This window comes from Aulonocara sp. 'chitande type north' Nkhata Bay, linkage group LG1 (genome assembly GCF_057382095.1).
Source record: "Aulonocara sp. 'chitande type north' Nkhata Bay isolate Kocher_YH1m ecotype deep benthic linkage group LG1, A_spYH_male_GT1.1, whole genome shotgun sequence".
Classification (NCBI taxonomy): Eukaryota; Metazoa; Chordata; class Actinopteri; order Cichliformes; family Cichlidae; genus Aulonocara; species Aulonocara sp. 'chitande type north' Nkhata Bay.
In genome coordinates, this window is record NC_141344.1 from 41,314,525 (window position 1) to 41,327,770 (window position 13,246).

Below are 13,246 nucleotides of genomic sequence, written 5' to 3' on the forward strand. Positions count from 1 at the left end.
AGACTTCCAACTGCCCTCCAAGGTGCTCAGGAACTTTTACTCCTGCACCATAGAGAGCATCCTGGCGGGAAACATCTTAACCTGGTTCGGGAACAGCACCATGCAGGACAGACGAGCTCTACAGAGGGTTGTGCGGTCAGCTGAGCGCACCATCCGCTCCGAGCTCCCTGACCTGCACTCAATCTACAGCAGGCGGTGCTGGACCAAGGCCAGGAAGATGGTGAAGGACCTCAGCCATCCCAACAACAGACTGTTCTCTCTGCTGAGGTCAGGAAAGCGATTCCGCTCCCTGAAGACCAACACAGAGAGACTGAGGAGGAGCTTCTTCCTGCAGGCGATACGGTCTCTCAATCACACCACCACACAGTACTGACCCACACATATGGTTCTTACACACACACTGGACTTTCTGGACTTTGGTTTTGCACAACACTGGTCACTATATTCTTCATTTCCAGTTAATACTTGTACAGCTGCTGTTATTGTGTATATATTTATTTATATTTAGATTTCTTCATACATTCTTATAAAGTTCTATATTGTGTATTTTGTTGTACAGTTATTTTATTTTCAACTTTAATTTATATATTTTATCTTATTCTTCCCAGTTAAATTTACCCTTCATTCTAATTTGTGTTGTACAGTTATTTCATTTTTAACCTTAATTTATATTTTATTCCTTCCTAGTTAAATTTACCCTTTTTAATTTTTCATATTTATTTCCTATCTTATTCATAGCCTTTTCCTTTTTTGTTCTCTTTAGGTCACGAGCAGTTGTCCAAGCATTTCACTGCATATCGTACTGTGTATGACTGTGTACGTGACAAATAAAATTTGAATTTGAATTTGAAATTTGAATTTGAATTCCCACCCTCATGCTCTCATATGCACTTACTCCACACTCAACCAACGTGGAGACAGACATAAAGAGACGCTGTACACACGATCACACTCCCCAAGCGTACTCTACAAACCGGGTCTAGGTGCCCCCGCCCCTGGAGGGGGGAACTGCACCCAGACCCAGGTGGTGTTACCCTTTTCCCTGCGGTGGGGGGAGGCAGACCGCCCCGACTCCGCAGCAGCAGGAAGGCTCCACACTCCAGACCGCAGTCGGACGGCCAACTCCTCCTCCTAGTCCTAGCCCCCCTGCTCCAGCAGGTCGCAGAGAATGGGGGTGAGAGAAGACTCCAAACCTCCCTCCACCCGCTCATTGTAATGTTGATGCATGTGTGTTCTAAGGTGCATTTAAAACCCAGGAGGGCATGGAGCCTTCCTTGACACCACACCCTGAACCCACTGCTCCACTCCTCCCCTGCATAGAAGCCACCAACCACACTCCGCTACACACCCCCACCACCCAACTTAGGGCAGGGACCCATCCGCGCCCACCTCCCCCTAGAGTGGGAGGGGAAATCTGCCAGGATCATCTGCACCCCTGCTTCCAGTAAAGTCACTTTGAACTTTAAAGGCTTGAGGGCCAGATACCGCCGTGTGATCCGGGTGTTGGTATCCTTGATGCGGTGGAGCCATTGCAGTGGCGCGTGATCAGAGGGTGAAACGGTGGCTCAGGAGGTAATAACATAGGCAGTCGACCACCCACCAGATGGCCAAGCACTCCTTTTCCATGGTCCTGTACCCGGCATCCCACTCTGACAGTTTCCAGCTGTTACCTCCTGTGACAAAATAGCCCCCAGCCCTCTGACGTTAAGCTTTCTTCCACTGCACAAATGGAGCCTTGCACTGCTTCCTACACCGGACCAGATCTAGGGCACCCTTTCGGCTGAGGTCTGTCAAGGGGGCTGGTCACCTCTGCAAAATGGGCACGAACTGGCGGTAGTAACCGGCCAGCCCCAAAAACCGCCTCACCTCCTTTTTTGTCTTAGGACACGAGCAAGATGCAATGGCTGCTGTTTTATCCATCTGTGAACGTACCTGCCCGCTTCCCAAGTGGTACCCTAAATATTGTAACTCCCTCAGTCCAACTGCACACTTCTTTAGGTTGGCCGTGAGTGCCTCCTGCCTCAGGGACTCCAGGATTGCGGCCACCTGCTACACATGCTCCGCTCTGGTGTTGTCATGGATGATAACATCCTCCAGGTAGGCGGCAGCATATGCAGATGCAGCACCCGGTCCATGAGGCACTGGAAAGTGGCAGGGGCTCCAAACCAGCCAAACGGAAGTGTGACAAAATCGTACAAACCGTATTGGGTGGCCGTTTTTTCCATAGACAAAGGAATCTGCCAGTAGCCCTTGGTTAAATCCAGCGTCGTAAAAAGTAAGTAGTGCCTAACCGGTCAAGGAGCTCATCCATCTAGGGCATGGGATAAGCATCAAACCATGAGACCAAGTTCACCTTGCAGCACAGAACCGTATAGACCCATACTTCTTCACTACAAGAACTATGGGGCTACAGCAAGCGCTGTGCAACTCTTCTATTACTGCCAGCTTTAGCATTTGTGCCAATTCCTTTTTCACAGTCTGTCTGTTGTGCTTGGAGAAGAACAAACCGCTCTGCAAGCCGCTGTTGCAATGCAGCAACATCCGCTCTCTGGGCCTGTGTGAGATGGTCATCTCAATGGAGGGAGGCAGGAATAGAGGAATTCAGCACCACTGACCACAACTGTTCTCTTTCCTTAACCAGGCTAACCAGAGAAGTGGTTTCAGCCTCTCTCCATGCTTTAAGGAGGTTAACATGAAATATCTGTGTGGTTCCACCTCTGTCTGACCATACCACCTCATAGTCTACGTCCCACATTCGCCGTGTGACCATGAAAGGTCCTCCCCACTTGGTGAGTAACTTTGAAGTTTTAGAAGGGAGGAATACAACCCTTTATCTCCTGGTAAAAATTGCCTGAACCTAGCCCCTCTGTTGTACAAGCGCTGCTGATGTTCCTGGGCCTGGAGCAAATTTTCTTGTGACAACCTCCCCAAAGTGAGCAGCTTTGCTTGCAGGTCCAGGTCGTGCTGATTCTCCTTTTCAGCCAGCCTCTGACTTTCCTCCCAGTTTTCTTTAATCAGGTCCAACACCCCCCGCGGCTTCCTGCCAAACAGTAACTCAAAGGGAGAAAATCCTGTGGAGCCCTGGGGCACCTCCTGCGCTGGAAATAACAGAGGGTCTAGCCAGCGATCCCATTTACGCGAAGGAACTTATGGATCATGGACTTTAGCACTAAAAAAGGCAGCATCTACCACAACATGTCCCGCCTGCTGCCACTCAGGGTGCCCCACCACCAGCCAAGAAGTCGGACTGCAAGAAGAAGCGGACTGCCTAACATCCCCCACGGGGAGATCGGAGCCGGACCAGCCCGGGCTCCAAGTTCACTCCAGGGCTCAGTTCCGGAGCCTGTTCGGAGAAATTTGTTCTGCCTCCACCTTTCAGCGCCTGGGACTCGAGTTGGATCCCACAGAGCGCATTTCAACAAAGAGATGACGAGACACTGTTCAGCTGAATCAAGCATGTCACAGTCTCACAAAAACACACTGTTTATTAAAAATTCACCCGTTGCATCCAGGCATGTTGCCAAGGGCACGGGAAAAATGTGTGAAAAACACAGAGTATGTTGAAAAACATAATGCCCCCACGCACCCAGACACCACCGGGGTCGATTCCCTCAGTGGTGTCCGGCCCCATGAGCACTGGTCAAGCGTGGGCCGCCCGCGCTGTCTTTGGGGCCGCTGTCAGCAAGAATAGAGAGATGGCGAGCTCTCGCTGCGCCAGAATGGGTTGTGAGGACATTAGAGCGAGACTATCGTTTACAATTCGCAACCACCCCTCCCAGATTTCACAGAGTGATTTTCTCTCTTGCAAAAGGCGAATCAGCCAGGATCCTGCAAGAAGAAATAACTGCCTTGCTATCAAAGGGAGTAGTACGAGAAATACCCCAGGAGCACAGCCAATGCGGCTTTTACTCAAAGTATTTTCTCGTGCCAAAGAAGGGAGGGGGACTGTGTCCGATACTGGACCTACGGGCTCTGAATCAGTATCTGAGGTCATACAAATTCAGGATGTTGACGACCACCACTCTGCTGCATGTAGTGCGCCCAGGCGATTGGTTTACATCAAGAGACCTGAAGGACGCATATTTTCACGTCCCTATTTAACCGCCTGACAGAAAATTCCTGCGCTTTGCGTTTCAGGGCAGAATGTACGAGTACCAGGTCCTGCCGTTGGGTCTCTCACTGAGCCCTCGGGTATTTGTGAAATGCACAGAGGCAGCCATAGCCCCACTGAAGAGGCGGGGCATCTGCATAGCAACATACATAGACAATTGGCTGCTGATATCAGAGTCAGACAGCACACCAGGTTGACAGTGGATCATCTGATGGCTCTGGGTTTCACCATAAACTACCAAAAGAGTGTCCTGCAGCCAGCTCAGGCCATCTCTTTCATAGGAATAGCTCTAAACTCCACCTCATACCGAGCGTGTCTCTCTGTGGACAGAGTAAAAAAATGCTATCACATGCCGGCATTTTTCAGGAGGGAAGATATCTCCCATTCAGAAGATGCCTGCAGATGCTGGGATTAATGGCGTCTTCACTGACTTCCACTAGGCAGACTGCATATGAGGGAATTTCAGCGATGGCTTGCATCACTGAGACTCAATCAAAAGCGCCATACCCACCACCATATCAGAGTGACAGCAGACTGCACTGCAGCATTCAACTGTTGGAGAAATTCCACATTTCTCACTCAGGGGGTGTCACTGGGGGCTGTCACCACCAGGAAGGTGGTGACCACGGATGCGAGTCTCACGGGCTGGGGTGCCACTCACGAGGGCAGAGCAGTGAGTGGCAGCTGGGACTCACGACAGAGGGGTGCTCACATAAACTGGCTAGAATTGCTAGCAGCATTTCTAGCACTGAGACACTTCCTTCCCCTGTTGAGAAACCACCATGTTCTGATCAGAACAGACAACACCAACAGACAGGGCGGGTTACGGTCCCGTCCTTTGCACATGCTGGCTCGCAGACTGATCATGTGGAGCAGCATCAATCTGTTGTCACTGAGAGCTGCTCACATTCCAGGAGCTCTGAACTTGGGAGCAGACTTAATGTCCAGGAGGCTGGACACTGGCCTTAATTTCTCCCACTCTAACCAGAGTGAGAGAGAGAGAGAGGGCTAACAAGGATATTGATCGCCGCAAGGTGGACGAGGTCCCATTGGTTAGCGGAGATTATGCTCCTCTTGTGGAGCGAACCTTGGCCTCTCCCTCTCCGACAAGACCTAGTCTCCCAAGCCAGGGGCGAGATTTTTCACCCTCACCCCGAGCGCCTTGCCCTGTGGGCTTGGCCCGTGAGAGGTTGTTATAGCCACTAAGGGGCGACCATGGCTCAGGGGGTTGGGAAGCGTATCTGTAACCGGAAGGTCGCCGGTTCGATCCCCGGGCTCTCTGTCCTGGTCGTTGTGTCCTTGGCAAGACACTTTACCCTACTTGCCTACTGGTGTTGGCCAGAGGGGCCGATGGCGCGATATGGCAGCCTCGCTTCTGTCAGTCTGCCCCAGGGCAGCTGTGGCTACAACTGTAGCTGCCTCCACCAGTGTGTGAATGTGAGAGCGAATGAATAGTGGCATTGTAAAGCGCTTTGGGTGCCTTGAAAAGCGCTATATAAATCCAATCCATTATTATTATTATTATCATTATTATTATTATTCAGAGTGCTAGAGCCCCCTCCACAAGATCATTGTATGAGAACAAGTGGAGGGTATTTGAGGAATGGTGTGGAAAGTCTCACACTCTCTCCTTTCAGTGCTCCGTGACAACAATTCTCTCCTTTCTCCAAGAACTGTTAGATAAAGGAAAGGCCTTTTCCACGATTAAAGTATATCTAGCAGCCATTTCAGCCTGCCATGTGGGCTTCATGGATGGCCCAGTGAGCCATCATCCGCTAGTCTGCCGTTTCATGAAAGGGGCACGATGGCTCCACCCGGTGTCTAAACCTCTCGTTCCCACGTGGGATTTATCCCTGGTGCTGGGGGCAGTTTCACAGCCACCATTTGAACCACTAAACCAGGTGGAAATAAAAATCCTGTCTTTGAAGACTGCATTGCTCCTGGCTCTCGCATCTGCGAAGCGTGTCAGTGATATTCATGCGCTGTCAGTACACAAAGAGTGCACCCGATTCACGCGGGATAACTCTAGAGGCACACTCAGGCCAAATCCGGCCTTTGTGCCCAAAAATCCTTATCTCCAATGCACCCCATTGGAGCTGGAAGCTTTTTGCCCTCCTCCTTTCTCCTCCCCTGAACAGGAGCGCCTACATGCTCTCTGTCCAGTTAGGGCTTTATGTACCTATATAGAGAGAACGAAGGCTTCCAGGAGGTCGGATCAGCTGTTTGTTTCCTGGGCTAAACCACATCTTGGCAAGCCCGTTAGAAAAAAACGCATTTCCCACTGGATTGTTGAGGCGATCCAATTGGCTTATTCCAGCACGAGTCTGACTTGTCTTCTCTGCCACTCTTGACTTCCTCATACAGCACCACAGTTCTATGCAACTATGCAAGTTGTAATCCTACAACTGTTTACAACTTGCATAGTTCACATTTCTGTATAGCTGTATATCTCAGATTCTGTAAAGTTATTTATTTCATATTCTGTATAGTTTTTCATATTTATATCCTGTTCATATCCTGTACATAGCTTGTACTCACTACAGCCTGTACGTACTTATAGTTATAGAATATTCACAACATACTTCATACCGTGTACATTATAACATACCATAATAGACCCATTTCTGTAATATACTCACATATCTATATTATTGCTAATATATATTGTAATATATCTATATCACTAAAGCACTTCTGGATGGATGCAAACTGCATTTCGTTGCCCTGTACCTGTGCATGTGCAATGACAATAAAGTTGAATTCTATTCTATTCTATTCTATTCTATTCTATTCTATTCTCTTCTATTCTATTCTCTTGGCACTCGATCATATGCTTTCTCTTGATACACAAAAACACTGTGTGGCTTCTTCCCAGTTCATCTATACTTCTCCATCAACACTGTCAGAATCCCATGTGTCGTTCCCTTTTTCAGTATTAAGCCATACTGCTTCTCACCAAAGTGCTTTATGCACTTTTTTAAATGCAGAGGCATACACTGCATCATGCACAAACCTATTGCAGTTACAGTATTTCAGTCACATAATATTTATTGTAGGGTCTACATTACAATATAAAGCGCCTTGAGGTGACTGTTGTTGTGATTTGGTGCTGTATAAGTAAAGTTGAATTGAATAATTGATTGATAGATTGATAATACTTTATTCATCCCGAGGGAAGTTGGGTTAAGGCTGCCAGCTGTGCCAGCGCCATCTTACCCTTCCGACCATACATACATTACACAAAAATCACATGGGGAATACAGGTCAGAGAGGTATAACAATGGAAAATGCACAACATGAGGAAAGACGAGAAGAAGAAAGAACTCCCCCTAGACCAGTGGTTCCCAAACTTTTTTTGCTGGGCCCCCCCTTAGTTTTCCAAGAAACTAAGCCCCCCCGCAAGCACACGCACAAACACATCCTCCAACCACACGCGCCCATATTTTGCTCCATTGCGGTTTATTTCACACCTCAAACATTTAGTAAACAATTAAGCAAATACAAGTAATCAGCAATAAATGACAGGTAGTAATAAAATAAACTACTAACCCTTTTACGCTGCGTCTACACCTACACGGGTATTTTTGAAAACGCAGCTGTTTCGTCCACGTAAACGGCGTTTCGAATCACTGAAAACGAAAAAATTTTAAACTCCTTTTTTGCGTTTACGTGTGGACGAGGAATACAGAGTTGGTCACGCAACAGCTGTGCGCCACGTTATTGTTTACAGGAGATGAATTGCAAAATGGCAGATATTCAGATTAACAGTATTTTGTCTCCATCTTCAGGTTTTACAAGCTTACATAAACACGCAGTTACTGTCCCTCTATTTACAAATGCAGAGGCGTCACGGTGTGATTATTTTACATGTAGTTTTTTTCCCCTCTGTAATAATGTTCAACATTGCATCAATACATTTTTCAAAAAATGCCTCTCTGTGCAAAATGGGTTTAAAAACATAAACAGCTGTGGGATCCTGTTTGTCCGTGACTTGAACCGGGGGAACAAATCGTGGCAGGATCAGCCTGATGTTATTTGTATCCAGCTGTAACTTTACTGTATAAAGAGCAAACATCTCCAAAATGTCAGGAGTAGTTAGTCATTACAAGAAGTGTTTGTAAAGTAAAAATCAAGAATATGGGATACTGTTTGATTTGAAGAGCCCAGCGCTGCTCCCGACGAAGGGAAAACCAACCCTGCAGGGAGACCTACCTCAGCACCTGTGCAGGTGAAGCCAAAGGGAAGATTTGCTTCACCATATTTTCTAGTCTTTGGCTTAGAATGAAGTTGGTTTGGAAACATATTCAGCGACGCTTCATCTCCTGCTTTGCGTTTGTGTGGGCGCCCCGTGCTAGCAGTGTCCAAGCATTGTTTTGTTTTTTTTGTTGTTTTTTTTTTCCCCCTTTTCATACCGCGCAATGGCTCTGCACCCCCCATAGGGGGCGGGCCCCACACTTTGGGAAGGTCTGCCCTAGACTGAGCTCCAACAGGGAGATCAGTTTGAGAACAGAAAAAAAACACCTCAGCACATGAATCATCACATCTCACAACATAGATGACATAAGCTTCGAAGGCGTTTGGGGGGGTGAGTGTAGGTCTGTGTCAGTGTACATGCGTGTGTGTGTCTGTGTGTTCCGTGTCAACTGAGAGAAAGTGTCCCTTCACCCGGTTAAGCAAAAGTCAACAATCTTCAATCAACGCAGACGGCCTTGAAGGAGGAACAAAGAGTTCTGACAACAATCCTGTTATCATGGAGATTTTTGTTGTTCCAGTCAGCTTAGACCTTGGCAGGCCTTCAGCTGGCGCCAGTGGGATAGCCGCATGAGTGAAGATGAATGATTTGGGTTTAGTGCAAACAACTGCATCCAATTTTTACAATTGGTCTAATGTCTATCACTGGTCACCAATTCTCTCAATTCCCGTTGTTCTTCTCCAAGATGTTATCCATATTGCGTTCAAAACACAGTCTGAGTACTCACAGCCCTGCCAACCGTCTGTCATGTCGGCCAGCCTTGTGGGATTTTGAACAACTAAATTTATCTTTAAATAGACAACTCCGATGTAGACAGAAATAACCAGCCCATCCCTTTTTGCCCACCATTTATGCTTCTGATAGTTTTTCTGTCCTGCTTCTGTGTCTCTATCAGGCTATATCGAAGCTGTGGTGATCCCTGCAGGAGCTAGAAGGATCAGAGTAGTGGAGGACAAACCTTCACATAGTTTTTTGGGTAATGATGCTTGTGTTTTCCAGATGACTTTGTGGTTCTTCTCAACAATGCCGCTCACTTTTAGACACGCTGAGACATTAGATACCAGAAATGTCTCTTTCCAAAATAAAAGCTGTACTATACGCTTCTTCTGGGCTATATTCTCAGCAGCATATTAAACATACCAGGTCCCCATAAGGAGAATCCTGTGCTAACGGCTGTCTAAATGACTCGGGTAAAGTTTGTAGCATGCTTGTTGTTTTTGTCTGCTTCCACTTGTCTTTGCACTAGGATGATGTCGGTGTAAATGTGCAGTCATATTCGTTGTGTTCCCACTAGTGCTGTCAGCGTTAATCTCATTAAAATTACATTAACGCCATAACGCCGCAAATCTCCGTTAGCGAGTTACCGGGGATCGCCCCGTGCGCGGCGCTGGACAGCGTCAACACGTTAACGAGCTCACTGTGCTAACGCACTAGTTCCCACCAATGTAATTGAGCATTGCGTGGCACATCCAACATACTGTTTTACTTTAGTCCATGACGCGCTTACCTTCAGGGTCATACGTCACATGAAAACCAAAATAGTTCCAAACGCCAGATCTGAATGAGGGTGGGGGAGGTTCAATTTTGGCTAGCATTGAGGCAGTTGCCATGTTGCAACAAGCTTAGCTTCTGTCTTGCTAGCTTGCGCTACGCTCAGCGGATCTGCGCTCGACAGTGCAGCCTAGGCGGAGTAGTCGAACGCAGATTCACTGAGCTCTCAACACAGACAGCATCGTCAGAAGGAAAGTTGATAAAATAAATTACAAATTTTGTATTGTTCGATACACATGCGTACCAAACCGAAAGCACTGTATCGAACGGTTCAATACTGATACGAGTATTGTTGCACCCCTAATATATATATTAGGGGTGCAACGAGTGCAGATCCGCTGAGCGCTCAACACAGACAGCATCATCAGAAGGAAGAGCGCAGGGCAAGCTAGCGAGACAGAAGTTAAGCTCTCCTTGCAACATGGCAAATTGAACCTCCCCCACCCTCATTCAGATGCAAAGACAAGTGGAAGCAGACAAAAACAACAAGCATGCATGCTACAAACTTTACCCGAGTCATTTAGACAGCCGTTAGCACAGGATTCTCCTTAAGGGGGCGTGATATGTTTAATATGCTGCTGAGAATATAGCCCAGAAGAAGCGTATAGTACAGCTTTTATTTTGGAAAGAGACATTTCTCTGTAATAAACTCTCTTTTCCAAAGATGAGTGATTCCTCAATCAGATACAGGGCTCGCAATATCGCTAGCCCGACGTCCCGGGGCTAGCGATTTTTCCAGTCGGGCTACCAAAATCTATCTCTGCCCTGCCCGTCGGGCTATCATAGGAAGGAAAAATATATGTCAATGCTTTTGCATTCTTTCAGAAATGTAGCTGGGTAATTGTGTCATTGGCATCGGTGAGCCACTGTCAATATGTGACATGTTGAAGTCGCGTTTGAATTTGCGCTTGTTTTTTGCGCTTGTTTTTTGCTTTCACTTTGCAATCGCGTGAACTGTATAGAGAGCGACAGCACTGATCTGTGAGTGATGATAATTTGTGCACCAATTCCTCTGACATCGTCTTATTAATCGTTAGCTTACTATGCAAACATGACAAGTGAAATCTCCCGCAGCTTAAACATGTGAGAGGTTGATCGCGCAGAGAATCGCTGAGCTTATGTGAGTCCGTGTGTAAAAGCAGCAGGATTTATATTTGACTACCATGACCTAGATGACTGAGAACCTTCACAGACAGATATATATTTTAGTTCTGCTGAGCCAAATAAGACAGGTCAGGGTGAAGAAGTGACAGCCAAAGAAAAGCTTACCACAAAACGGAGAAGTTATGACAAATCAGACTATAAGGCAAAAAGAAAGTGCAGCTTTATGGTTTCATGGACAAAAGAATTTCTGTGGCTGCAATATGACGAGCTAAATAACCAGGGCTGCACATAAGTGGTCCGCAGGTGCGCATTCACTGTCAAAATAAAAAACACGCACAAGGGTTAGGGTTAAATTTAAAAACTGTACTTTTGAGTTAAAATATATATTTATAATTTTAATAAATGACAAATTAAAAAGGCATGAACATTTTTTTGTATTGAAAAAATATCGAACCGTGACACCAAAGTATCGAACCGAACCGAACCGTGAATTTTGTGTATCGTTGCACCCCTAATATATATATATATATATATATATATATATATATATATATATATATATATATATGATTGATAGATAGATAGATAGATATATACATATATATATATATATATATATATATATATATATAGATAGATGTGTGTGTGTAACTTCTTGTATCTTACTTATAGCTCTCAAAGACTCAAGTAAGAGGTCCATCAACAATGACTGGAAAATTGAACTTCCAGGAGAATTTGAGCTGGCTGGAACCACTGTGCGCTATGTTAGAAGAGGAATATGGGAGAAGATGTCTGCCAAGGGACCCACTAAGACTCCTTTATATCTAATGGTAAATTGATTTGTATTGCTACTCATGGAAACAAACACACACACCCACACACAGATACACTACCAGTAAAAAGTTGACTGGTAGTTGAAAAGGTAGACGCATATACTGATTTAATGTTTTTTCTTAATTTTAGATTCTCACTGAAGGCATCAAAACTGTTAATGAATACATATAGAAGAATTATGTAATAAATAAAAATGTCTGAAATAACTCAAAAATGTTTTAGATTTTAGATTCTTTAAAATAGCCACTCTTTGCTTTGATTACTGCTTTGCACACTCTTGGCATTCTCTTAATGAGCTTCATGAGGTCATCACCTGAAATGGTTTTCCAACAGCTTTGAAGGAATTCCCAGAGATGCTGTGCACTTGTTGGTCCTTTCGCCTTCACTCTGCGGTCCATCTCATTCCAAAACATCTTGAACGGGTTTAGCTTAGGTGACTGTGGAGGCCGGGCCATCTGGTGCAACACTTCACATCACTCTTCTTCTTGGTCAAATAGCCCTTCAACAGCCTGGAGGTGTGTTTGGGGTGATTGTCCACAGCGAAAAATAAATGATGGTCCAATTAAAAGCAAACCGGAAATAATGATGGCATGTTGCTGCAGGATACTGTGGTAGCCATGCTGGTTCAGTGTACCTTCAGTTTTGAATAAATCCCCAACCAGCAAAGCACCCCCGCACCATCACACCTCCTCCTCCGCTCTTCACGGTGGGAACCATGCATGTAGAGAGACCATCCTCACCTCAGACCAAAGCATAGATTTCCACTGGTCTAATGTCCATTCCTTGTGTTTCTTGGCCCAAAGAAATTTCTTCTGCTTGTTGCTTTTCCTTAGTCGACATTTCTTAAAGGCCTGATTCACACAGGATCCTCTGAACAGTTGATGTAGAGATGTGTCTGCTACTGTGTGGCATTTATCTGGGCTCTAATCTGAGGTGCTGTTGTAATTTCTGAGGCTGGTAATTCAAATGAATTTATCCTCAGGAGCAGAGGGGACTCGTGGTCTTCATTTCCTGGGGCGGCGCTCATGTGAACCAGTTTTAGTGTAGGGCTTGATAGTTTTTGCAACTGCACTTGGGGACACAAAAAACCTCTAAGTTTTACCAATTTTCTGGACTAACTGACCTTTAATTCTTAAAGTAATGATGGACTGTCGTTTCTCTTTACTTCGCTGATTGGTTCTTGCCATAATATGAATTCTAACAGTTATCAAATAGGGCTGTCAGCTGTGTACCGACCTGACTTCTGTTCCCAACTGCATTAGGAAGGCAAGAACTTCCACAAATGAACCCTGACAGGCTCACCTGTGAAGGGAAAACCAATTCAGGTGACTACATCATGACGCTTACTGAGAGAAGGCCAAGGGTTTGCAGCACTGTCAACAAAGCAAAGGGTG

The 13,246-nt window shown here is 45.9% G+C and overlaps 1 protein-coding gene across 1 annotated transcript in view; it reads left to right on the top strand.

Annotated features, from left to right (window-relative positions):
• The window catches only part of adamts17 (ADAM metallopeptidase with thrombospondin type 1 motif, 17), a 102,365-nt gene that overhangs the window by 70,573 nt on the left and 18,546 nt on the right, over positions 1 to 13,246 (top strand). The window contains exons 16-17 of the mRNA XM_086296680.1: positions 9,259 to 9,339; positions 11,691 to 11,848. Coding sequence (XP_086152806.1) covers positions 9,259 to 9,339; positions 11,691 to 11,848 — 239 coding nt within the window. The remainder of the gene's footprint in view (positions 1 to 9,258; positions 9,340 to 11,690; positions 11,849 to 13,246) is intronic.